Genomic DNA, 24,864 nt, shown 5'->3' with positions numbered 1-24,864 from the left:
TCTGCAGCATAGATTTTGCATTTTCAAGCTCTCGGGAAAAAATCAGTTTGTGTGACATTTCAATGAGAGCAAAATTAGAGGGGAAGGTCAAATTGCCCTCTGAGAAACTGGTGTGTTACTCACTGCATAGATGCATGGCAACTAATCCACGTAAAGGAACGGTGTGACCAACTGCAGGCAAGCTCTCTTTGGATCAGTGGCGGTCCTAGCCTGTTCAGCGCCCTGGGCGAACACTCCCCCACCCCCACACACACCCCCCACACACACCCACACACACCCACACACACCCCCCACACACGCACACACACAAAACATATTAAGGATTGTACATTAACATAAAATTGTTGTCCACACACACATATGAAGAGAGGGAGTATGCAAACAGCTACCAAACAGTCATCATGATTCTTCATACAATGAGAACAGGACAAATCAACAATTGACACTGACTAATTAATATTAAAATCTTTAACATAATGTATTGTTTGGAGTTTAGTCTGTTAGCTATCTTTACCATTTCTTGTTGGAGCAACTGTAACCCACATAATTTCCTTAGGGATTAATAAAGTATTCTGATTCTGGTTGTTTCAGGACACATGACCTGCCATTATCCAATGACACATCTGCTTACCTGTATCTTTTGCTCATTTCTCCTCCTCTTCTTTTCTATTTTTTCTAAACTGAGCACCTGACGGCTTTGAACTTTTCTTGTCCATCTTCCGTTGGTTTTTTTTTTTTTTTTTTTTTTTTTTTGTCTGTCCCATTTGGTTCTTAAGCCGTCAGAATTGTTGTCTGAAGACCAACAAGGATACCAAATGGATTTATTTTGCCAAATGGATCATCATGGCATTGCCGTATTGGTCCATTTGATCAAACTTTGTTGTTATTATTTATTTTATTTTCAGTTGTTACAGATGGGACAGACATGACTGGGGGATAGGAAAGGGAGAAAGAAAGAGAGGAAGGAAAAGAAAAACAGAAGGGAAAAGGGACAGTGAGAAAGGGCACTTACAAAGACAAAGAGAAAGAAAAAAAAAAAAATCTCCTGGATCACCTGTTGAGAGAAAAAGAAGAGAAGACAAGCAAAAAAAACCAAACAAAAACAAAGCAACATACTAAACACAACACCATCACGTTAATCTAGCTAAGTGTAAACAGCAGTAAATACTAAATATTGAAAGTTGTTGTGCAGCACGCAGGACAGACAGCGCACAATGTGCTTTGAAGTAGCAGCTAAGAAAGGTGTAGTTTATGTCTACGAACAGTGAATACCCGTGTGCACACCTGTGTGGATCAACGCTCTTGTATACAAAAGGTTTTCCCATGTAACGGTCTGCTAGAGGGTGTGGAGGCCCATAGCCCCGTCCCCCAGGGCATGAAGCAGGCATGGAGGAGATCCAGGCTCCAGACATCCAGAGGACCCAGAGTGCGAGAGCCCAAGGAGTACCACCGGAGGGGCATCCGTGCCACCTTCCTGGGAAGGGCTGAGGAGATCCCCAGACGAGGGGGTCACCCAGTAGCCACGGAGCAGAAGCCAGAGGGGGCTGCACCGGCGTGCCCGCCGGCTCTGCCAGCAGCCAGCTGTGCCAGAGTGAACCGAGTTGCAGGCCCCGAGGCCGGAGGCCCGAGGGCCCCCTTTGCCCCGGAAGAGGCCTGACCGAGCGACAGGCATCGGGCCGCGCCAAGTAGCCACCGGGAGTGAGCCGGTGCATACCTGAGCGCCCAGCCCCGGACACCAAGAACCACCAATGCACCAACCCCTGAGGGCATCAGCCACCAGCAGGGAGTGTGGTGAGGGGAGGTAGGCCTCCACACTTGGAGGGCCTGGGAGTACCCAGGGAGGTGGAGTCTAAGACCCGACCTGACATATAGACACCGACAAACAGGCACACACAGACATAAACATGCTTTCCCACCCTCATGCACACATATACAAACACTCAGCACTCACCCAACATAGGGATAGACATACATAGACATGTACACACAATCATACTCCCCAAACATACTCTATGCCCTGGGTCCAGGTACCCTTGCCCCCAGAGGGGGAAACGGCACCCAGACCCAAGAGATGTGACCCTTTCCCCCGGGGTGGAGGCAAGCAGACCGCCCCAGGCTCCGCAGCAGCAGGGAGGCCAATCGGACAGCCAACACCTCCTCCCAGCCCCCCGCCCCGATGGCTAGTAGAGAACGGGGGTGTGTGAAGACCCCATCTTCCGTTGGTTTTAATTTTGCACTCCAGTATGAACACCCATCCCCCGCCGCCCCACCCTCTCCTCTCTGTGCTGCAAGCAGCAGGCGCAGCTCGCAAACGGAGGGCGCCCTCACTCCCACCATATGGGCGATTCCCACTATGCACTGGCTGCCGTAGGGGCAGCATGAGTATGAGCATTTTTTTATTTTTTTTTGCCGCACCCCATCACTATGCCGCCCCAGGCAACCGCCCGTGTCGCCCGTATCAAAAACCGCTACTGCTTTGGATTCAAAGAATCTCATGTGTGCCATTCAGAGTGGGGAGTGTGGACTTGTGCCTTGTTTCTCTCCTGTTCCCACCTGTGTTTTTCCCTGTGAAGAACTGGTAACCAGTGTGAAATATCAGGGATACTCGATCAGACCAGAGAGAGCAAACAAACCCAGCCCTCTCAGCTTATGGTTTAATCTTTGTTGGGGGAGAAAACTTTTTAAGCCCTAATTTTGACAGGGAGTAGAGACTCCTTTTCTGGATCTTCAGAGAGGATGAAGGAGGAAGAGGAGGAAGGAGAGATAGGTCTGTGTTTTATTGTAAGATAGAGACCTGGGAATATTCTGGGAATGGCAGCCTACTTAGGTGGGGAATACTTTCAATGCAAACCCAGGATGACAGCATGAGGTGAGGCAGAGGAGGAGCAGCTCGTGAAAGGCAGATGTGCAATGCTTTTGTGCTGTGTGAGCGACCATCGTTGAACATCTATAATCCAGTTTTATCCCTTTCTGTTAGGTGTGACTGCACTTAAAGAGGCCTGGAGGCCTTTTCAGAGGCGTCTCTCTTCATGCATGAGAGACAAAGGTGCCAACCTGCCTGCTGGCTTTGTTATCTTCACACCTCGGCTTGTATGATTAGGTAGAGGATGATTAGGGGTCCATGACCCTCTTGGGGACACTCCCATATGGCTTAAATGTGGGACTCTCCATCAGTAGCTCCTTACACTACGCTGAGCTGGATGACTGAGAACCTTCACAGACATACTTCCAGGTGGATGTAACCCTACGGAGAAACTACAGCGAGAGTAAAACGGCTAACTTTGGTGTTTTTACAAGTATCAGGTAATTTCATATGTGACTTTTCTATCAGCTAAACAAACTGTGCATGCACATTCACGCTAAAGTTAAATACAAAAGTTACTAAAGTTGTGGAGATCGTCGACAGCACCAAGTTCCTGGGCGTCCACCTGGAGAAAGACCTTGGATGGTCCATCAACACAAGCTTCCTGCACAAGAAAGCCCAACAGCGTCTCTTCTTTCTGAGAAGACTGAGAAAGGCCCAGCTTCCACCACCGATCCTGACCACCTTCTATAGAGGAACTATCGAGAGCATCCTAAGCGGCTGTATCACTGCCTGGTTTGGGAACTGTGCCATATCGGACCGCAAGACCCTACAGTGGATAGTGGGAACAGCAGAGAAGATCATCGGAGTCTCTCTCCCCTCTATTAAGGACATCTACACCACACGCTGCATCCGCAAAGCCACCAGCATTGTGGCTGATTGGACACACCCCTCTCACACACTCTTCACACTCCTGCCATCTGGAAAAAGGTACCAAAGCATTCGGGCACACACATCCAGACTGTGCAACAGCTTCTTCCCACAAGCCATCCGTCTCCTCAACAAAAACTGATAAACACACACACACACACACACACACACTCTATCACTCAGCTCAACTCAACTACCTCAAAGCATTGAGACTGGACTTACACATCAACCTATAAATGCTCTTTTTGCACAATATTTTTATGTTTACTGTTCCTGCACTACCTACTTACCAAGTATGTTTACGGTTTCCTTTGCACTACGTTAGATAGTTCGTTTTAGTTAGATAGTTAGTTTTTGTTAATTTATGTTGTAATTTATGTTGCATGTAGCACCTTGGCCCTGGAGGAACGCTGTTTCGCCTCACTGTGTACAAACTGTATATGGCTGAAGTGACAATAAAGCCGACTTGACTTGACTTGACTTAAAGCGCAGAGTCTCTGCTTTTAGAAACAATTGGATTAGTTTCAATTGACCGAACGGTTCAAAATTTACGGTAATTTAAAAACACGTTGCAAAAACCTGTCGCCGCTTGTTGGATTATGAGTTTCAGGCATTAAAATGCAATTCTACATCCGGACACTAGAGGGCGGAGAGCGCGACGGTGGTACCGAGCAGTGTTTTGGGCGCAGAAGAAGAATTTCACAGAAAGAACTTCCTTTTGGGAAGCTAACGCTAGCACAGCATGTGTGTCTTTTGTGTTCACGGTTTAAAGAAGATTATTGTTTTTTCGTCCACTTGTCACCCAGGCTGACAGCAGGGTCACTGCCTCAGGTTAGTAAACACGCATTACAATGAATGTGCACGGCACACCTCACAATACAGGATGTTGTTTGGTCATTCGCACATCTCGGTAAAGGATGCGGGTCAGTGTGTGTACATTGTGGGTTCAGGCTGCAGGTGGATCGATGCTAATGCTAGCTGACTTGGCTAAAGCAGAATACAGTGGAACCCCGACTTACGAAAAGTTCAAGCTACGAAGGCACTGAACGGCAATATTTCTGCCCGTGTTACGGCAAAATGCCCGCGTAACGAAATCCGCTGGCTCTGATTGGCTGAGCCTTCAATGCCACAATGCTCTCCGAATCATGTGACAACCCCTCGGCTTCCGTACTTGCGCTTCGCTGTTCCACTTGAACCTCAAGATACTAACCCCATTTTTGCCTCAGAGGGCCCGGTGGCGCCAGTGTCCGGCAGCCTCGCCTCTGTCAGTGCGCCCCAGGGTGGCTGTGGCTACAACGTAGCTTGCCATCACCAGTGTGTGAATGTGTGAATGACTGAATGTAGTGTAAAGCGCTTTGGGGTCCTTAGGGACTGAGTAAAGCGCTATACAAATACAGGCCATTTAGTGTTCCACTCAGAAAATCCGCGTGCCTTCAAGAAACTGGTTTCTATGAAGCTGAACAAACTGCTCGTGTGCGTGCATGTTTTATACATGTGCTAAATGTATTTGTGCAGAACATTGTGTGCTTTGGAGAAACAGCAGAGGATCAACAAAGGTTCAGTTTTAAAGTAGGTTTGGTGTTCAGTGTAGCGACATAGCTAGCTTTGCATCATACAGAGACGTGCTACTGGTGCTATAAAGTGATATGTAGAGCTTGTCTCTGTCTCTGTATTTGCAGTCCAAACAACATGGAGAAAAACGTTGTGTACTGCCTGCTGTGCAACGAGCCCCAGCTCTCCATTTCGACTCACCTGAGCAGAGTGTGCCTGAAAGACGGCACAGCACAGGAGAGGGAGCAAGAAGCTTCCAGAGCTACTGCCTCCCAGGAGCTGTTTTCCAAGGAAGGCCGACTATGGAGCATCTCGGAGCTGCAGGAGTTTTGCAAGGATGCAACATCTTGCATCAAACTCTGCAGTCGCCTTCAGAGTCGTGGCTTTATCTTCACAGACGCTCCCCAAACCTGGCCAACAGTGCTGCCAACACAGAGGTCTGATGAGCTTATTGCCACTCTGGCTCACACATACTGCATGACACATACGCACTTTCAACACCGTCTTACTGCCGTCACCTTTGCAACAGGTCTGATAAGAAGGAAGTCCTCATCGTGGCCAAAAAGGACATCGAGTATTTCCACCAAAAGCTTGCAGGCGGTGATTGCATCCCCAACGTTGCCATGACAACGTTCAGGCAGTACTGCGAGGCCATCCTGATGTTACAGCACGGACTGACATCAAGTGCTGTTCAGGATTTTTCTGTAAGCGCCACCAACAAAAACAGTTAATTCTAAGTGATAGTTGATGTAAGTGTGCATCACCCTAAGCTCCAACACTTTGTCCCACACACACAGGTGCAGGACTGGATGGAGCGAAGGGAAAGCTTGAGGATGACCATCCAGGAAGAAGAAGTACGTCCTCTGTTCTCAGCAGCGACTCTCTTCCTGCTCTGTATGGACCCTGGGAGGTGATTTATAGTTATCATTGATGGCTCTTGTCTCTGCAGCTGTTGGAGTGCTACTTTAAGAACATCCGCCCAGTGTCCTTACGAAACCAAAGAGCTGGCAGTGATGATGGGGACAGGTTCTTCCTGGGAGAAGGTGGGGTCCCTCTGACCAACCCAGCATTAGATGTAGGGCGCCTGAGGGCCAGGTGAGTGCTGCACACCACTGGATCCATACTGGCAAAACTTTGCCAGTGTGGTCTCACCACTCAGCCACATGTGTTGCTGCGTTTGTTGGTAGATGTATAACTGCTTCACCTTTCTAATTTGGTTAGATACCTGGGCAGCGACACTGAGGATCCTGCAGCTGGGTCAGCGTCACACTCAGCAGGAGGAGCAGAAACCTCGGGACAGGCCAGGTAAGCTTTTCTTTTTTATGTTACCCACTAGCACAAGAAAACCTACCTTACAAGTTTGCACATCCAAACTATTGGTGGATTTTTCTCTCACTCTGTGTAGGTCCATTTCCACAAAGCGCCTACCACTCAGAGAATGGGATGCCTTCCAGCGGACCTTCCCAGTAACACTAAATGGAGAGCCACCTTCAAAACGCCGGTGTGTACAGGCTGGTTTTCCACACTACCGAGCCCACTACCACAAGTGGAGGGAGCTTCAGCTTAAGCAGAGAGTTCAGCACATCCTCGGTAAGCCCCGGGCACTTCATGCTAATGGACGCTCTGCCTCCATTATTTACAGCTCTAATCAATGTTCCCTCTAAGCTGCGCACGTGCGCAATTGCGCACTGCTGGCACGGTCTCTGCGCACAGAAAATCTGCGTTGCGCACAAAAAAATCTAACCTGAATTGAAATTAAAATTAATACTTTAACAATTCTGCGTTGCAGTGTTAGTCAGTAAGTGACTGGCTGCTCTCATATTGTATTAGAACGATGCCACCTTATCCCATAGTCCAGCCAATGATGCGATTCACATTCGTATATACGCAGCTAATCAACGTCGTTGACAGGCTATGACAGCGTCCTCATGTGCCGGTCTTTTAGCTGGCAAAGCAGCGTGGCTGATGTGGAGTGAAGCCACGTTAATGACAACGTGTACAAACATTGGAGATGTGAGCAGGACAGACGGAACAACTGACGGAAAAAGTGTGGACTTTATACCAGTTTTTAAATTGTGTTGATAGGCCACGTAAAACCAGAGTTATGATAAAAATATTTTCAATGTTTGATTTTCTTCCTGAATACTATCGTTGTTTATATTTACTGCGGGAAGAAACGGTAATAACGGCGTTTTATAAGGAAAACGCTCGAAAGCCTGTGAGCAAAAACAAACTCCACCCCCCACCCTTTCCTATTCGTCCAAAAAAGTACCATGTCGACCAATCAAAACGTGGCATCTAAGAAACGGGGGGAAGTTTTAGGAGTTTTGAGATGTGAGAGATTTGTGATGTTTAGCGCAAATCTTGTGTACTTAGTGTGTAGTGTAGTCAATAGTTTTGTTGTGTGTGTCAGAACAATGAGGCGACTGCTGAATGTTACAGGTGTTACAGGAGTGATACATCTCCTGCTGTCAGGCCTGCAGGTATCAGGCTGTTGTTCTCCTTTATCTCATAGTGGACAGAAATTATTTTTTGGAGTGGCACAAATAATTTGATGCAGAACAGCTGATTGTTCTGTAAATAGTTTGAAATGTTCATTTAAAAACGCCTTGGCTGCATTTAAAAAAAATAGCTGCAAAAAACTTTGTTGTTTGCCAAACTGAGTTACTTTTTTGAAGAAGTAACTATATAATTAATTGCCCAACATTGGTCATTATATACTGTATTTGGCAGACAGAGAGTTACAGACTCTCTCTCAGACCACAGACTCATAATACAAGTCAGAGCTTTATGAAAGAAAAAAAAAGAAAGTTGTGTTTTCAAAATTGGAGTTCAAGTTATTTTTACTTCCAGTAGTGTTAACATGCTACACAGGTCATGAACAAGATTTTTTTTTACATTTTCATTGTAAGTGGGCTAAAGCAGTTAATTAAAAGTAGTCTAACATAAATGTGAATGCTGTAATTTGATTATTTTAATAAACCATGTAACTTGGATGGATTAGATGCTGGCGTGACCACAGTGCACACGTCTGATGTCGCTCACAGTGGTCCAAGGGACGCTCAGGGAGTTTGTGTGTTCGCTCAGACATATGAAAAATTAGAGGGAACATTGGCTCTAATATATACAAATAGCTCAGTAATACTTCACATCACAGAGGTTCAAATATATACATATGGTTTATTTGCATTATTCCTCACGTCTCGCTCTGGGACAGGGTGTGTCACAAGAGGCAACGCCCCTCAGCGTGCAAGAGTACAGATGGCATTAGATAAGGAGACCTGGTTCACCAACAAGCCCACTGTTGATGCCGTCCTACAGGCCTGGGTTGCTCCACAGCCCAGGATCCAGGACAGCCAGTCCCTCATGTCCTCAATTTCAGAGCAGAAATGGAAGGGCCTGGCTTTGAAGGACTTTGGGGAGGAAAAGGGCAAAGGTAAATGCACCTATCGTTGGGACCACACCCTCTTTTGACAGCAAGTCAACATTTCTAAAGAGCTTATGATGACTTGCTGTTTGCTCACAGGTGTGATCGCCCTGATGCCCTTCAACAAAGGAGACGTCGTCTGCGACTACCACGGGACGTGCATCACCAAAGCTTCAGGGAATCGGAGGCGGCAGTCGGGGTCTCTCTTCTTCTACAGGGACGAGTGCCACAGGGCTGATGCCACTGCGTCCCCCTGTGCCTGCCACCTGCACAAGGACTCCTATGGAAGGCACATCAACCATTGCCAAAGGAATCCAAACGTGAGGCCACAAAGGTTCACAATGAACTTCCCTGCTGGTCCTCGGGAGAGTGTGCTGTTCATCGCCCTGAGGGACATCGCGGTTGGAGAGGAACTCCTGTGGGACTATGGAGTCTAGAGATGGCACCGTGTTTTATGTCCTATCATACATTTGGATATCGGCCCATACCGACATGACTCTAATATAGTGTATTTCATATAAACATGGGCCATAAAAACTAAAAAACACCATCAATGGCCAGTCCAGCTGTGGCTCCATATATCTTTCTCAGAGGTGAAATGCAGGTTAACTCGGTCCATCCCTGATGGAGTCACCCATAAATCCTTCGACTGGACATTTGACTTGAGTTGTCTTTGTTTTTTGTTTTGTCTGACCTTTTCTGATTAAAAACATGTAAAAATGTGATCTCTCATGCAGCATTTAAACATGATGCTTATGTCCCTGATAACTAAACCACTGTTGTTGTTTTTTACCAATAATAAAAACTATTATTAACACAATCAGAAATAAATCTCCCTCCCAGGCCTTTATATACCAAACCCTGTGGTGACAGCTGCAGTGGACACTTCAGGGCTCAAATTTTCTCTGATTGGCTCCAACCTTGACAGGCTCAGCCTGCTGCTGCCAACAACACTCACTAAGTTTCCCCACCGAGCACCTCAGGCCTCTGCAGTTACTGATGATCATCAACCCAAGTTGGAGATTTCCAATCAGAACACCCAAACACTTCATTTTAACCTGAACTCTTTACTTTCAGCCCAACACTAATGTGGCCCTAAGCTTAACTTCAGGTTCACACCACTGTGTAAACCCAGCTCCACTTGAACCCTCAAACACCAAACTAATGTTTTTATGGTCATTTTCATAAAAATATTGGAGACCACATTTAACGTAATTAACAAAAACATCCATGCCACATCATTAAAAACAGGCTTTGTTACAGGAATTATTTCAGATTTGACAAACTGAGGCTCTCCACCCACTGAGGGACAGGCAGTGAGTACTGTGAAACCTGGTGAACCTCCTACAGAACACTCATCATTTAGAGTCTGACGGGGGTTGACACTAAAATACTTTAAATGTTTAGCATCAAGATTAGACCCTTGGATCGCACATTTGATTTGCTTTGTAGGGTTCTAATATAATTAATGAGAGATTTGATGCTAACGATGCAGCTTTATTATCACTGGACGCTCGTCAGGCCTTGGACAGAATAGACTGGTCAGATTTATTTAACGTTCTCCCCAGATATGGATTTGATGAAGGCTTGTTGTACCTGCCGTATGAAAGAGGGGGTTACAATTCCTTAATCTTAAATTGCATTACTGGTCTGCACAGATGCGCTCATCCATGCTCTATTTTTCCACATAGACACCCCCAGCCTGGATAAAAACTGAACAAAAAACTGTGACAAACCTTCAATTAAATCTGTATTTATACTCTGCAACCCCCCAAAAATGTTTTTTTAAAACGTTTCCACTTGACAGAAATGTGTTTTTGTTTGAGATTTCCGAGGATCGCACAGTGTCATCCTCATGAAAAGGAAACACCTTGTGGCGTCAGGTGAGCTGCAAAAGGTGCTGTCAGTCACATGACCCTGAGCCTCAGCAGGACCCTTTCATAATAAAAGAAAGTTCCTCACAGACACCTGCACTAAACAGGCTGAGAACACGCTGGGCTGGAGTCGCGTGATCGTTTTGTAGTTCAAACACAGTTGTTACCTTTCCTGAGTCCTTATCACATCTCCTAAACACATTCCTCCACCTCAGAACGTTTCTATCAAGGAAAAGTGGTTAGGAAAGGAGGTAGGAGACCACTGAGTGTATGTGGACGTGAAGGGCTTTTATTGTGAAATGTACGGTAGGGAAAAGCTGTTCCGCACATGCGCGGTAGAGATCCTGCGTGGGCAGAGACTAGTCAGTTTAATAAGTTTGATGATTTGTTTAAAATACAGAACAAAAGTAAACAAAGTTGGACAGCAGAGCATCATGGCGGCTTTATGAACGTAAGAGGCGGGAACACGGAGGGCGACGGTCAGAGGGAGGAGGACCGGAAGCTGTTTGAAAGCCGTGAGCGGGAGTTTGTCAGCAGGGGGAGAAACCGGCACCCGGAGCGAAGACATGGACCCCCTGCAGGAGCTCCTGGACCGGGTCAAGCCCAGCACCGAGGCGGTGAGTCCCAGTCTGTCCCTGTTTGCCGAACTGAGCGATAAATAACAGTCTACGTACATGCAGAGCCCTGCGGACGTAATGCCTGCGTAATGACGTAAGGCAGAGCAGCAGCCAATCACTGTTCCGAGAATCCTATAGCAGAAATCCATAGAGAAAAGAGTGAATATAAGGATGTGAGACTGTTTTACATTTATTATTGTGACCTCCGACCTGCTGCTTTGTTTCTTTAGGAGTCCCTGTGGTTAAAGAACATCTTCACCTTCATCTCTGAACACCTGAGTCCTGTGGTGTGTAGCTCCGCCCCCTCGCAGACAGGTGAGTTTCTGTTTGTTCGAAACAGCTGGCTGATAAATCAGCTGTACTTTAAATCCTTAATGATGATGTTCACTTATGAAACCAAATACTATTTAAACCATTATTTAAAAAGTGAAAGCAGGGCTCACCTGCCCTCACAGGTGTCATCAGTGCAGTCCAGTGTGTAGATGTGAGTGTGGTTCAAAGGTCAGAGCCATGAAGGTGACCGACTGTCAGTGAAGAACAGGGAGGACTAAGAGTCTGAGGATGAAGAGCAGCAGCTTCCTCAGGTGGTCCCACCTGCTGACACACAAGCTCTGGTGTCCACTTCAGGTGTTCTCAGTGGGCGGGGCTTCAGTTGTTTACGTTTGTGTTTACCTTTTAAACTTTGTTTTCCCAGGTAACCACAATCAGCAGAGAGCCTGGGCCAGGGAGGCGGAGCTCGCCGTGCCAGGTCAGAGGGCGCTGCCGAGAGTCAACCTGCTGCTGATTGGCTGTCTGAGAGAAGGCCGTGACGGAGAGTACAGGCTGACGGACGCCAGCGGCAGCGTCATGTGTGAGGTGAGTCAGAGGGGGAGGAGCCTAACCTTAACCCAACAGGAAGAGGAAAGCACAGCAGTGGAGTACCTACAGGTAACAGGAGGGTGACGGCGTTCACACCAAAACCCTGAACGTAAGGAACATTTCCTGACGTTGTCATCGTCCATCAGCTGGTTAGTTCTCAGGACTCTGAGCTTCTCTTCACAGCAGCATCACTAAACGGGATCTGGTCAGAACTGATGGGTAATGAGGTCAGAGTACAACAAACTGCAGGTTTTCATGTGCAACGTAAATTAAATCTGGTTCCTCTTCAGCTTATTCTCTGTGCAGTGACACAAGTGCTGATAGAGTCTGGTCATCACACACTTCTGATCTGTGGTAATGTTTACATCAGCATAAAACAAGTAAACAAGCTCAACAGCTGACTTTCAAACATTTCTGTAAATCAGAAACATCAGGACTTATTAAATGTGTCTTTATATGGATTCACTGAGCACATCGACATCGACTCCGCCACTCTCTCACCTGTGTGTCTCTCTCTCTCATCCAGTGCCTGTCTCTCTCGCCCCTGTGGCTCAATCGTCCCGTTTTCCTCCCTCACTGGAACTACATCCCCCACAATGCATCGGGCCAGGAAGAAGCTGCAGGCTTCTTGGAGCTGATTGGCTCCCCTGTCCTGTTGTGTCCTGGTGCTGAGCAGGGTTTGGCTGCTGCTCCTGCAAGGGTGGAGCTAAGCGGAGTGGTGGGAGTCGGAGAGGCCGGCAGGCTGCTGAGGCACAGGTGGGTCACATGACCTCTGAACTGCAGTGGAGTTTCTGAGCAGTGTGTGTGTGACAGATGTGTGTGTGTGCTCCAGGGTCAAAGGTCAGCGGCTGAGCATGTTCGGAGAGGTGGGCTCAGTCTGCCCTCTGCTGGCTGTGGCAGGAACGACCTTCTTTTGCTTCACGCTAACGGATGAGTCGCGCTCGCTGCCCGTGCTCGTACAGGTACCAGCTCTCTGAGGATGATGATGGTGAGGAGGGACGGCCTGATGAAGCTCAGTGTGTGTGTGTGTGTGTGTGTGTGCAGGACAGCAGCCGGCTCAGCTGGATTCAGCGTGTGTGTGTCGGGCAGAGCGTGTGTGTGACAGCTCTACGTGTGTGTGCGCTACGAGGCTGGAGAGGAAACAACATCCTGTGTGTGACGAAGCGCTCCGAGCTGCACGCCGACTACACGCACACACAGGAACACACACAGGAACACACACACTCTGAGTCCCTGCTGCTGATGTCACAGCCTGCTGAGGACGACTGTGAGGAGGCGGAGCATGAGGAGGTGGAGATGGACCAATCAGCTGAGAGGATAAAGCAATCCAAAGTCATCAGCTACCAGGTGAGAGCGCTCTGAGCTCTGATTGGCTACCACATGTTTGTACTTGTGTGCTGATTACTAAGCCTCCTCTGCTGTGATAGGGCATGGTGACTGAAGTTGTGAGTGAGGGGGCGGGGCTCTACGTGCTGGATGGGAAGGTGGGTCTGTGCATGGCCTATCAGCCGGCGGCGAAGAGGAAGCTGAGGGCGGGAGACAGAGTGGAGGTGAGTCACATGACGTGACATCATCATGTCCGTTTGTGTTCGTGGCAGCCACGACTAATAAAGTTTGATGGTTCGTCCTCCTGCAGTTGCATCACGCCCACTTCCTGTACCGGCCCTGCCCAGACTTCCCTCCCAGCATGCTTTGCACCTGCCTGCGCTCCAGCCTGAGGGTGACGGCCTTCAGCAGGGCGGGAGGGTCGCCACCCGACAACCGCTGCCCGGGAGATGGGGCGTTACCACGGTTACTGCTGCAGAGAAACATAGATGTGTCCGATTACCTGTGGACGTGTCACCTAAGCTCGCAGCTGGCACACAGGTGAGGCTCCACCCACCACCACCTGTGCACAGTCAGAGACAGCAGAGCCTAACCTTTGTCCTCCTGTCCTCCTCTGACTCTGGGTTGTTTCCTGCTCCTGGTCCCGGTCTTGGTCCCCACTCTCGTCCTGCTCCTGGTCCCGGTCTTGGTCCTCACTCTCGTCTTGCTCCTGGTCCCGGTCTTGGTCCTCACTCTTGTCCTGGTCTTGGTCCTCAGTCTGGTCCAAGGTGTGTGGAGCCAGCAGTGTGTGTGCTTGCTGTCCTGGAGGCTGATGGAGACTCTGAGCAGAGCTGGAGGACGAGGACGCAGAGACATCTACTCTGAGATGCTGGACGAGCCTCACACCTGTCCTGTGACTCAGGTAGGTCCCACTCTCACCTGTCTTCCTTACAGGTGAGTGTGGAGCATGCTCAGTGTGCTCTGTGTCCCTGCAGTACAGCGTGTCCTCGGCGGTCTGTCAGTACCTCGGTGTGTCGGAGCTCCTGGAGTCCCTGCAGTCTGACTGCTGGTCTTCGGCCCCTCTGAGCTCTCTGCTGCCCCCTGATGGCTCAAACCTGACCTCCTCCCAGATCAAGGGGTTCCTGTCCTGGTCTTGCAGGACTCTGTCCTCCGAGCCTCGGGGTGGAGACGCTGTCAGGTAAGGTGACAGCAGCTCCCCACATGAAGTCATGTGATTACGTACCAATGGTTTTTGCTGGTTTGTGTGTCAGGCAGCGCCCCCTGCTGCTGGGCGGCGTGCTGGAGCTTCCGTCACAGACGTCTGAGTTCAAACACTCGATGCAGCTCAGAGACGCCACAGGAGCTGCAGCCTGCGTGCTGACGGAGAGCAGCGAGGAGGAGGAGGGAGCGCAGAGGGCGGTCTTTAACAGCGCCTGGATTGGTACAATGCACGCACACAGACACACACACAGTGACACACAGCTTTATTCTTTAATGTGTGTGTGTGTGTGTGTGCTGCAGGTTGTCTGGTGGGTGTGGTGCAGCTCACCATGGTGACAGAGAGATTCCTCCAATCAGATTTCCCTTCCTACCAACACCTGGACCAGGACAGGTTCATCACACACAGAGGGCGTTTATCAATATGCGTACTTGTGCGTACTTGCGTTCTCGTGTACTCGTGATACGTCATCAGTCGGAGACCAAGTACTGTTCCAATTCGAAGTACGCATCACGCCGAGAACGCGAAAAAGTCCCGGATGTGTTCTCGATCCGTCCGTTTTATCGAGCATGCATCGGTGTAGACTTGGGACAGCTATATATCCCAGAATGCATTGCGTCCAAAACTCAACAGCGGACTCCCGGCACATCGCCCCCCCCTTCCCCCGCTCGCGGACTTCTCACTACTCAGGTTAAAGAAACTCCAGCAGCTGTCTATAGTATTGAGTGTCCACTAGAATAGAAATAAAAGCGTTCTAACATCTCACCTGCTTGTTTTTATTAAGGTATGTACACGTATGTACATGTACACTATTTTTATTAATAGAGGTTTCACTACTGAGGTTAAAAATGATATATAAGTCACGTAGATCACTTCTAAATGTTAATGTTTGGTTTATTTCAGTGTTTTATTTGTTCCTGAGTAAACCGGTTTGGCTGTGATTAAAGTTAAGCTTCATAACATGTTACTCACAGTTAAATTAAGAGGGGACGACAGTAAAAACTCCGGACCTGTGACATCATCACGTACGCTGGTGTTCCGACTGTACAAATCACGAGTCCGTGCTCGCATACTTGAGAATTGAGAAACGGCCAACGAGTCCGTGCTCGCGTTCTCGGCGGGTACATACTCACCGAGCACGCGAGTACGTACTCGCGTACTTGGGCATTGATAAACGGCCAGACACTGCAGGTACACACACACACACACAACCTGCAGCATGCTGACTGCTCATTGGTCCATTCTCTGTGATGTAAGAGGGTGTCTGATTGGTTCAGGATGTGAGCTTCCTTCCTGGTTGTAAACATTATGAGTTAAATAAAGCTGGGTTCAATTCACAGGGTTTACCTGCAGTTCTCTCTGGACCACCTGCACATCCTGAGTCCATCTGTTGCTATGGAGACACACCTGAGACACAAGGGGGAGGAGCCAGGAGGGAGGGGACGTCACTGCCAGGAAGCAGACAGTAGAAGAAGAAGGAGAAGAGACTGCTGGGAGTAAGAGGAAGAGAAGAGAAGAAGAAGAAGCAGATTCCGGCAACCCCTGGTCCTGTGTCTCCATGGTGATCAGGGTGGAGCAGAAGGAGGGTGTGTCCTGGAGGAATACAGGGGCGGGGGCAGAGGATCAGGAGGCAGGGCTGAGACTGTGCTTCTCAGTGAAAGCTGCTGTGATTGGTCCAGTGGTCAGCTGGAGGCGGGACCCAAAGAATGAACCAATGACAGAGAAAGAAAGTGAACAAAAGCAGGAGAGAAAGGTGAGAGACGCACCTGTGTGGGTTTACCTGAGCTCACCTGGATACACAGTTACGTGTGTGTGTGTGTGTGTGTGTGTGTGTGTGCAGGTGGTGCTGGTGTTCTCAGGTGTGTGTACGCGGTGGTTTCCTGTCCTCCAGCCTGGATGTTTCTACAGACTCATCGCCGCTAACACTCAGGTATCAACCCAGCTTTGATGATGTCACTAAAGGGCGTGGCCAGAGGTTTCCCTCATCGGTCTCTGCTCTCTGATATTAGTACACATGAACGTTTTTCAGCTTTAACTGTACTTCTTCACTAGGGATGGGTATCGTTTAGGTTTTATCCGATACCGGTGCCAAACCGGTACTTTTGAAACGGTGCCGGTGCTTAAACGGTGCTCAAACCGGTGCTTAAAGAATGGAGAACACAAAATTGGTCCAAAAACCTCTCATGTTCAGCTGTTTTTTTTGTAAAAAGATAACAATGTTAGCCTTTTCTGCAGCTATAGGGCATATATGGCATCACTCTTGGCTGGAAGCAGTGCTTAAACAATGGAAAAAACACAAACTTTGTCCAAAAACCTCTCATGTTCAGCTTTTTTTTGTAAAAAGATAACAATGTTAGCCTTTTCTGCAGCTATTGGGCATATATGGCATCACTCTTGGCTGGAAGCAGTGCTTAAACAATGGAAAAAACACAAACTTTGTCCAAAAACCTCTCATGTTTAACTGTTTTCCACTTTTTCTTTGGGCTACCTTTTTGGCCAGGGTGAAGGGAGTATCTGCCATCAAACAAGAAGACAGCTGCATGTAACTACGACGGTGTTTGCTAGTTCACCTTACATGCATTAATGTAATAATGTGGTTAATGTGGTGAAGCTACTCACGCAGAGAAGAACGGCTGCTGCTGCCATCATCATCCGTCATCATTTCTGCTACGCTGACAGGGCTAGGGGCCAGGACTCTCTATTGGGGGGATGTTGCTAACTCCGGGTCCGATAACAGGCACCACACCCGCAGTAGATGTGCAGTGTGAGGTCTCGCAGCAAGCTATCAAACACGGCTTATTTCTCGGCTTTAAAAAAACCGCTATGCGTCGCCAGGTGTTTCATCAGATTTGAGGTGTTACCTCCTTTGACAGTATCACAGTATCAGCTTAAAGCACTTGTTGCAGGCTGCTGAGTTTGCATCTTTTGCTGTGAAGTACAGCCAGACTTTTGATCGCTTCGCCTTGGGCATTTTTAATCTGTAGCTCTGCTCTAAAAGAACGTACGTACCTGGCCCCGCCTACTATCCTCGGAAACGTAAAATGATTGGCTAGAATTGGCTCAGGGGAAAAAAAAAGCACCGAAATAAAGCACCGAAATGTGCGCTGCTTTTCGGTCTGGTTACTACCGTTTATGTCAGCACCGGTGCCATCATGGCACCGGACACCGGTACCCATCCCTATTCTTCACACACTGAGGTTAATTATGGAGTTCCACAGGGTTCAATGCTAGGACCAGTTCTGTTTACATTATACATGCTTGCTTTTGGCAGTATCATCAAAACACATAGCTTACATTTTTACTGCTATGCAGATGACACCGAACATTCCTGTTTGTGAGTTGATATGACCTAAATCCTTGCAGCTGATTGGCCCATGTGTCTGTCAATCAGGATCCCAGTGTTTTGATTGGCTGTGGAGTTTCTGGGCGCAGTGGGGTGGATCTCCACGCTGAGTCAACCCTACAAGTCAGACGTGGTTGGAGATTCCACACTCTGACACGCCCACTGCTGCTGCCCACCTGCAGACAGGTAACACACACACACACACACACACACACACACGGTTTGTTCCCCGTCTTCCTCCAGGACCCTTAAACTTTTTTTATAGAGATTGACAAACCATGTGACTTTCACGCATTACATTGTGGGTACAAGTGGCAACAAAATCAAAATACTGCATGAAGCGTTAGCATTTCCAACACCAGTAATCATCATTTCTGTGGTTTTAATCCGTACTTGCATTTTATTTGCCCCAAAAACAGTTGTGTGCAAAACGACGGAGAACACAGCAGGTCTGTACAACGACAGAGTTGACGTAAAGGAAAAAAAAAAAAAGTATGAGGAAAAAATCAAAGGGGTGAAAGGGTCAGACCCATACGAGCATACAGAGTGGAGTAAGGACGTTAGCGTGCTGCCCAACTTTCATCACACACATATTTGTTATTATATGGTCCTAAGTTTTAGTGCATACACTCACAAGATGTTTAGTAACTTCAGATCCCTGCAACAAGCCCAGGTCCAGTTTACTTTGGTGATTTGGACTATTCCATTTCACAGCTGTAGCTGGGGCTGCAGAGTAGGCCCGCCACTAATCAGAAGGTCGGTGGTTTGATTCCAGGCTGCCTCCTGGCTGTCCAAATATCCTTATATTAACCCCTATACTAACCCCATGTCTGCCGACTGGTGGTGGTCAGAGGGCCCGGTGGCGCCAGTGTCCGGCAGCCTCGCCTCTGTCAGTGTGGCCCAGGGTAGCTGTGGCTACAATGTAGCTGCCATCACCAGTGTGTGAATGACTGAATGTAGTGTAAAGCGCTTTGGGGTCCTTAGGGACTGAGTAAAGCACTATACAAATGCCATTTACCGTTTATTTAGCTGTTGTTAAATATTTTTATCTCCTGTACAGTCCAACACAATCTATTTGTCGTTTCAGGTTGTAGTATTACACAACATTTTCAGATCTAATAGAAATAAAATGAGTGTTTCGTAATTCATTCAATTTATTGTCTTTATTTATAACTGGCATTATTGTTTCATTCTTTTATAGAATCTTACAAGAAAGAGGCAAAACTGTAAAAATCCATCAGCTTTATTAGCTGCTTCGTGAAAAACAAATCAATACAAAAACAAACAAAAAAACCCCCACTGGAACTCAACTTACTGGAAAACAGTTATTCATCCTTTGATTGCTTCAAAACCTGGGCACATATATAAAAATTTCTCTTCCACGACGTCATCCGATAAAAAACGATCTCTTTACCCGTCGGCTTCCTGTGGCTGTCATGCGACCGGCTATTGCAGTTAATAATACAACAGCTTCTTGCCATTTTTTGTGTTTCTTTTTATTTACTGTGTGACTGTTTCCATGTGAAAGCCTGCGTGCGCTAGCACCGCTTGCCACTCGTTCCCAGAATCCTTTGCGGTTTTACCCCTGAATGACGTCACATTTTCCATCTCTCTTCTCTGTGTTTTCAGGCCGTCCCACCCACAGTCTTGTCTGTCTCAGAGGTCTTAGACTGCAGGTAAACTGCTCATCCCTCACTGAGTCGCCCCCTGTGGCCATCTGAGGAACTGCAGCTCCAGCCTGCTTTAAACTCTTACTGGTGTGTGTGTGTGTGTGTGTGTGTTTCAGTTCAGAGCTGGTGTGTTTTCAGGGTGTGGTGTCTGAAAGGATCAGTGTGAACAACAGGACTGCCCACTCTGGACACACACACTCAGGTAAACACACAGGTGGTTTGTGTATCAGGCTTTTTCTGCTGTGACGTTTTAACATGGGGGTCTATGGGGGCTGACTAACTGCTGCCTCTGCTGGACACTAGAGGAACTGCAGGCGTCAGTGCTTCAGGTGTGAGTCTCAGGTCTGACTGTTAGCTTAATGTGTGTGTGCAGGTGTGCGTCTCACTCTTTGTGACCAAGCTGGGAGGAGTCTGCAGGTGTACCTGGACTTAAGCCACACCCCCTACCCACCTGGCCTGTTGCCGGGTAACACTCTGCTGTTGTCTGGTTTCCAGAGGAGGCTGTCCAGGTGAGACACACATAGACAGGCTTATAAATGTTTGGACTCTTTATTTGGACTCATTTCCAACCAGTGTAACCCAACAATAAAATTATGAATTATCTTGCATAAATAGGCTGCTGATCTTCTTTACTCATTTCAGGTGTTACCAGCAAAATAGTTGTTTGATCATCTGGGAATGTTCAATACAAAGTTATGCCGATGGTTACGTACCTGTGTGGTTTACCTGTGTGTGTGTTTCAGGACAGGAAGTGTGTACTGCACGTACTTACCTGTCAGCTCCATAACTGTGGTCTCCCTGGGAGACACCAGGTAAGTTTACAGGGCAGGTAAAGTCTGGTTCACGTGTTTGTCGTGCTGTTGTTTATTTGTTTGTTTTGTTTCTATCAGCTCGGCCCAGCCTCCTCCTCCTGCTCCCATCATGCACCTGGGTGAGTGGGCTCTGAGCAGCAAGCAGAGGTGCACTGTGGGACAGGTCAAAGGTCACGTGGTGTGTTTCCTGTTCCTGCAACTGCAGTGGAGCTGCTCGCTGTGTGGCAGCGTGTACACACAGGTACTGCATAAAATACACACAGTGTGTACAGGATGTGTTTAGTTGTAGTTTCTCGGGTGCAGTGAAAGTACTCAGAGTGCTTCATGTGTTGTTAGCGTGTTGGTGGTGTGTTAGTGTTAGTGCACGTAAGTAAAGTGTAGTTTTGGAGTAAACTGCTCACGATTTCAGGTGTGTGTGTGTTTACCTGTTGCTCTCTCTCTCTCAGGGCTGCAGCAGCTCTCAGTGTCACTCGACCTCGTCAGTGTTTCAGTCCAAAGCAAAGTAAGAGCAGCTTCCTGTTGAGCTCACCTGCTGATACATGTTAATCACCTGGATGAGTCAGGTGACAGTCACATGATCAAACCATGTCGCTCTGCTCTTCGATCAGGCTGGTGATTGATGACGGGACAGGTGAGGCTCACGTCTGGTTCTCAGCTGCTCTGGTTCGTGCTCTGCTGGGATTGGCTGACGGTCAGTGGGAGGGGCTTCAGAGAGCACTCAGGGTCAGAGGTCACATCAGAGTCTTCCCTCGTGGGCAGAGCCAGGTCAGTACCACCTGTCAGGTCAAAGGAGTTTGCAAAGAAAAGCGTCTGGACTTCTTTGAGTTGCTTGAAGACGTTTCACCTCTCATCCGAGAAGCTTCTTCAGTTCTAAGGTCAAATGGCCGAGAGTCCCAGATTTAAACCCAGTGGGAGTATCCCCCCAAGGAGGGACAAAGGACCCCCTGGTGATCCTCTAATCACATGCACCAAGGTGTGAAAGTGGGTGTGGGACCTAATCAGCCAGGGTTTCAGGTGAGCTCATTGTGAAACCTGGCCCCACCCTATCATGTGAATTCCTGAGGTCAGATGGCCCAGGATGTGAGTGGGCGTTAAGGCGTCTGGGGAGGGAACTCAAAACTGGATTATAGATGGCAGACAGTTGGTGTCGTAAACCACCGCCTCTGTTCAAAGATGGTCGCTCACAGTGGACATAGATGGCCTCTTTCACCTGTCAGGTGTATATATTTACCTGTCACAGGTGAATCACGTGCTCATCATCATCTTTAAACTTTATTTTGTCTTTAAAATTTAAGATCGGGTCATGTTTTTATTTCTGAGGCTTTAACTGTGAAAGGGCACATCCTGTTTGCATCCTGGTAACAGCTCCGTCTGCTCACACTTTACTGCTGAACTGGTTTGGGGCGTGGCCACTTCCACCTTTAAAAGTCTGTAGGTGTGACGGACCCACGCTGGGCTCACGTGAACAGGAGGGAGGGGCCTTACAGTTCACTGCAACACCACACCTCCCACACGGAGGGTGGAGACCACAGGGGAGGGGCAGCACAGCGAGAGGCATTTAGGACTCGGGTCACACCAGGAGAACCCACAGGGACCCTCCACCCACAGGTGGAGCTGTGTTAACTGAATATTAATTTTTGTCCTTTACTGCAGAAAATAATTATAATCATAAGAAAGTGAGATTAGTATCAAACAGTAACAGTTTATAAAAACACAAACGTGGAGTCTAAACTGAGACGTCCTGTTTAAAATAACAAGAACACGTTTTAACTCCATAAACTGTGACACGAGACTCTTTATGATTAATGAGCACTTATTTCCATTTATGGTTTGAACTCATTCATGTTATTTGTTATTTACTTTGCAAAGCTCAGTTTGTAGAATCAAGTTCAAACTGAGAGTTTTCTTCATATTTACAGTCGGTGTAAAAACGTCAGAAGGTTTGAGTGAAAAGAGAGAAACAGACGTTTGTGAGGATTCACATTGTGGATATCTGAGGTTATCAGAGTGTCAGGAAGTGAAACCTGAAGAAAGTCAAAGAGCCGCCCAGTACAGAACAAGCCTGTCAGAGCAAAGACCTCAAAGACTCTATAGGCTGCACAGGGACACACTGTGAGCTCACAGAGCTCCACGTCTGCAGAGCAGACACCTTCAGCCACACTGCTGAGGACGACCGGGACAAAGACCCTGCAGACTGAAACGTCCTGTGGTCAGAGGAGGTGAAACGAGAAGAAGATGCAGCTACAACCCAAAGAACAGCGTCCACACAGTGAAGCATGGTGGGGACACTGTGGGGGGACACCACAGAGAGAAACAGACGTCCTGCAGGACGTTTCCACAGGGCCGAGCCGTGAGTCTGCAGTGACATAACCTCTGTCTCTGTCTCAGGTGTGTGACGGGGACGCTGACGACTTCCTCCTCCACTTCCTGTTGTGTCTGTGCAGCAGTGATGTCATGATTCGGCCGCTCAACCTCACCTGCAGGAAACGCACCAACCAGAGACCAGAAGGTAACCCCACCCTCACCACCCTGACCAACCTGACTGCAACCTTCAGAGTCGTGTGTGTGTTTGTGTTTCAGAGGTGAGGAGGTTCATTCGAGGAGACAGAGAGTTCCTGACCAGACTGGCTCCTCCCCTTCAGCTCACCTGTCTGCACCTCCACCCTGACTGAGCTCCACCTGCTTCGTTCTGATTTTATCTGTTCTACGTGTTCGTACAAATAAAACTTTATTGCTCCTCCTCCTGTCACACGGTATCTCACCTTCACTGAACCTAACGCTGGTGATCAGGGTCAGAGGTCACACAAAGCTCTCTGGGTTTAACCTCACATGAAAGGGGCGGAGCTGTCATCATCACAAAGGGGTGTTTAACAGGTCATGTGACCCTTCTACAGGAAGTGATCCCTGTGAGTGGCGCCCACATCAGAGACGTTCTCAGATGGTGATTCATAAAACCTGCACCAGTAAAATCTGAAAGTGGAAGGATGATGAGTGAAACTGGTTAATCTGGTGTTTGTGGCACAGAGCGGGATAATAAAGGTTTGACCTCCACTGTGTGACACGTGTACCTGAACAGGTGTGCTGTGTGACACGTGTGGCTCTGGGTCAGGTGTAACTCCCACAGCCTGTAGTTCAGATTCTCTGTGTTTGTGAAGTAAAACTAAACACTGTGAACGTGTTTCAGTTTCTTTACAGACGTCAGACGGTGAAAGCTTCAGCCTGACCAGGAAAGAATCAGTCTGCTTTAAATCACACTTACTTTAAAATTCATTTCTCCTCACCTTCATGTGTTTTGTATTATTGGATCTTATACTGAAAGAGTTCATCCATCGACACATTTTAATCCTGCAACATTTCACCGTGTTAGTTTGTCATAAATTGGACTATTTTAGGTTAAATGATTTCAGTTCATCTTTCCAATAAAGCTGGCAGCCCTGAAACAACTGTTCTCTCTGAGGGTGTTTTGCATGTAAATAAAAGTGAAATCATTAAATGTAAGTTGTGTGAACAGAGCCGTCCAGTGGAGCTCCTCAGGGCTCTGTGCTTTCACCACTTTGTTTTCTATGCTAATGAGTGTCAGAGCACGTCAGCATTAGTCCTTTAACATGGTCACAGCCACTGATGAATCTGTTCAAATGTGGGGTTTTTAATCCAGGTTTACATCACATTTAAACAGCCTCCATGAAACGGGCCTTGTTGGATTTGTATTGTGATTGTCATTTATGCTTAGAAATATCTACCCATATATGCTTAGAGTTTTATAATCAGTTGTAGAGTGGTAGAGGTTTTGATCCTTAATAGTCTGCAAACTTTGTTTGCATTCCAGAGCAAGTGGCTTTCACACCCACATTTTGGGAGCATGGGAGAGGTTGTACCTTGTCTTATTGTTTTATGGACGTTTATGTTTTAAGGATAAACGTGTTTTAGTGTAAAAATGTGTTTTTAGTCTAAGTGCCTTTTGTTTAGATGGACAGCTTTGAGGAGTCTTCATGGGGTCACATCTTGACCCCCCCCCCCACACACACACACACACACACACGGTATTCTTTGTTCACATGTATACCTATGTAAAACGTTATATGTTAATGAACCTATGCATATTCATGTAACCACAATAAAAGAAGTGTTATGGGGAACCTGGCTGAGAGTCTGACGGAGGTCAAGTGGGTGGAACAACACTTGGCTCCAGACAGGCATCCTCATGCATGAGTAACACATGCATTAGATTAGCATTGCCGAGATTAGCTGCTTCATTTGGTTCGGCCTAAAGTTAAAGTTAGGTTAAAGTTCTCTCACTGATCGAGTGTTTATATGATAAGATGCATGTTTAATGCAGAAACTTGGAATTACAAGTTAGTAAGAAGGTTTTTAACAAAGGTTTAATTTAAGCCTGAAGTTCAGGTGGAAGAAATTTCACGTTTGATGAAGGAAGATCAAGGTTTATCAAGGCTAACA

At 47.6% G+C, this 24,864-nt stretch overlaps 2 protein-coding genes across 3 annotated transcripts; both read left to right on the top strand.

Moving 5' to 3' along the window:
* Nucleotides 1-4,415: 4,415 nt before the first annotated feature.
* Nucleotides 4,416-9,479, top strand: LOC100693936 (uncharacterized). Of its 2 annotated transcripts, none has more exons than XM_019357250.2 (9): nucleotides 4,416-4,564; nucleotides 5,413-5,721; nucleotides 5,814-5,988; nucleotides 6,082-6,138; nucleotides 6,234-6,379; nucleotides 6,506-6,589; nucleotides 6,690-6,874; nucleotides 8,502-8,720; nucleotides 8,811-9,479. In XM_019357250.2, the coding sequence occupies exons 2-9, from the start codon at nucleotides 5,423-5,425 to the stop codon at nucleotides 9,146-9,148; spliced, it is 1,503 nt and encodes a 500-aa protein (XP_019212795.1). In that variant the 5' UTR covers nucleotides 4,416-4,564; nucleotides 5,413-5,422; the 3' UTR covers nucleotides 9,149-9,479. The 2 variants fall into 2 exon arrangements, with proteins under 2 accessions (XP_019212795.1, XP_019212794.1); XM_019357249.2 differs by lacking the exon at nucleotides 4,416-4,564 and adding an exon at nucleotides 5,098-5,302.
* A 1,282-nt stretch (nucleotides 9,480-10,761) lies between these two features.
* LOC109194498 (CST complex subunit CTC1) lies at nucleotides 10,762-23,689 on the top strand. The gene is made up of 25 exons (XM_025905253.1): nucleotides 10,762-11,202; nucleotides 11,433-11,517; nucleotides 11,897-12,057; nucleotides 12,587-12,816; nucleotides 12,893-13,022; nucleotides 13,105-13,407; nucleotides 13,488-13,610; nucleotides 13,697-13,926; nucleotides 14,143-14,287; nucleotides 14,361-14,563; nucleotides 14,637-14,806; nucleotides 14,887-15,023; nucleotides 15,862-15,883; nucleotides 15,997-16,337; nucleotides 16,425-16,514; nucleotides 17,976-18,113; nucleotides 19,557-19,603; nucleotides 19,714-19,799; nucleotides 19,971-20,106; nucleotides 20,341-20,409; nucleotides 20,488-20,650; nucleotides 20,856-20,911; nucleotides 21,018-21,174; nucleotides 22,798-22,918; nucleotides 22,965-23,689. Exons 1-25 carry the CDS (start codon nucleotides 11,152-11,154, stop codon nucleotides 23,075-23,077), a joined length of 3,507 nt encoding a protein of 1,168 aa, XP_025761038.1. The 5' UTR covers nucleotides 10,762-11,151; the 3' UTR covers nucleotides 23,078-23,689.
* The last annotated feature ends 1,175 nt before the right edge of the window (nucleotides 23,690-24,864 follow it).

Source organism: Oreochromis niloticus, linkage group LG3, assembly GCF_001858045.2.
Source record: "Oreochromis niloticus isolate F11D_XX linkage group LG3, O_niloticus_UMD_NMBU, whole genome shotgun sequence".
NCBI lineage: Eukaryota > Metazoa > Chordata > Actinopteri > Cichliformes > Cichlidae > Oreochromis > Oreochromis niloticus.
Note: the sequence above shows the minus strand (reverse complement) of the source record. Positions and strands in the feature narration are given on the sequence as shown.

Bases quoted from the DNA above. Each gene is read 5' to 3' on its own strand.
- LOC100693936 (XM_019357249.2), top strand. From the start codon at position 5,235: ATGTATTTGTGCAGAACATTGTGTGCTTTGGAGAAACAGCAGAGGATC. The intron at 5,303-5,412 runs GTAGGTTTGGTG...CTGTATTTGCAG, and splicing joins AACAAAGGTTCAGTTTTAAA to TCCAAACAACATGGAGAAAA. The intron at 6,139-6,233 runs GTACGTCCTCTG...TTGTCTCTGCAG, and splicing joins TGACCATCCAGGAAGAAGAA to CTGTTGGAGTGCTACTTTAA.
- LOC109194498 (XM_025905253.1), top strand. From the start codon at position 11,152: ATGGACCCCCTGCAGGAGCTCCTGGACCGGGTCAAGCCCAGCACCGAG. The intron at 16,338-16,424 runs GTGAGAGACGCA...GTGTGTGTGCAG, and splicing joins AACAAAAGCAGGAGAGAAAG to GTGGTGCTGGTGTTCTCAGG. The intron at 22,919-22,964 runs GTAACCCCACCC...TGCAACCTTCAG, and splicing joins CACCAACCAGAGACCAGAAG to AGTCGTGTGTGTGTTTGTGT.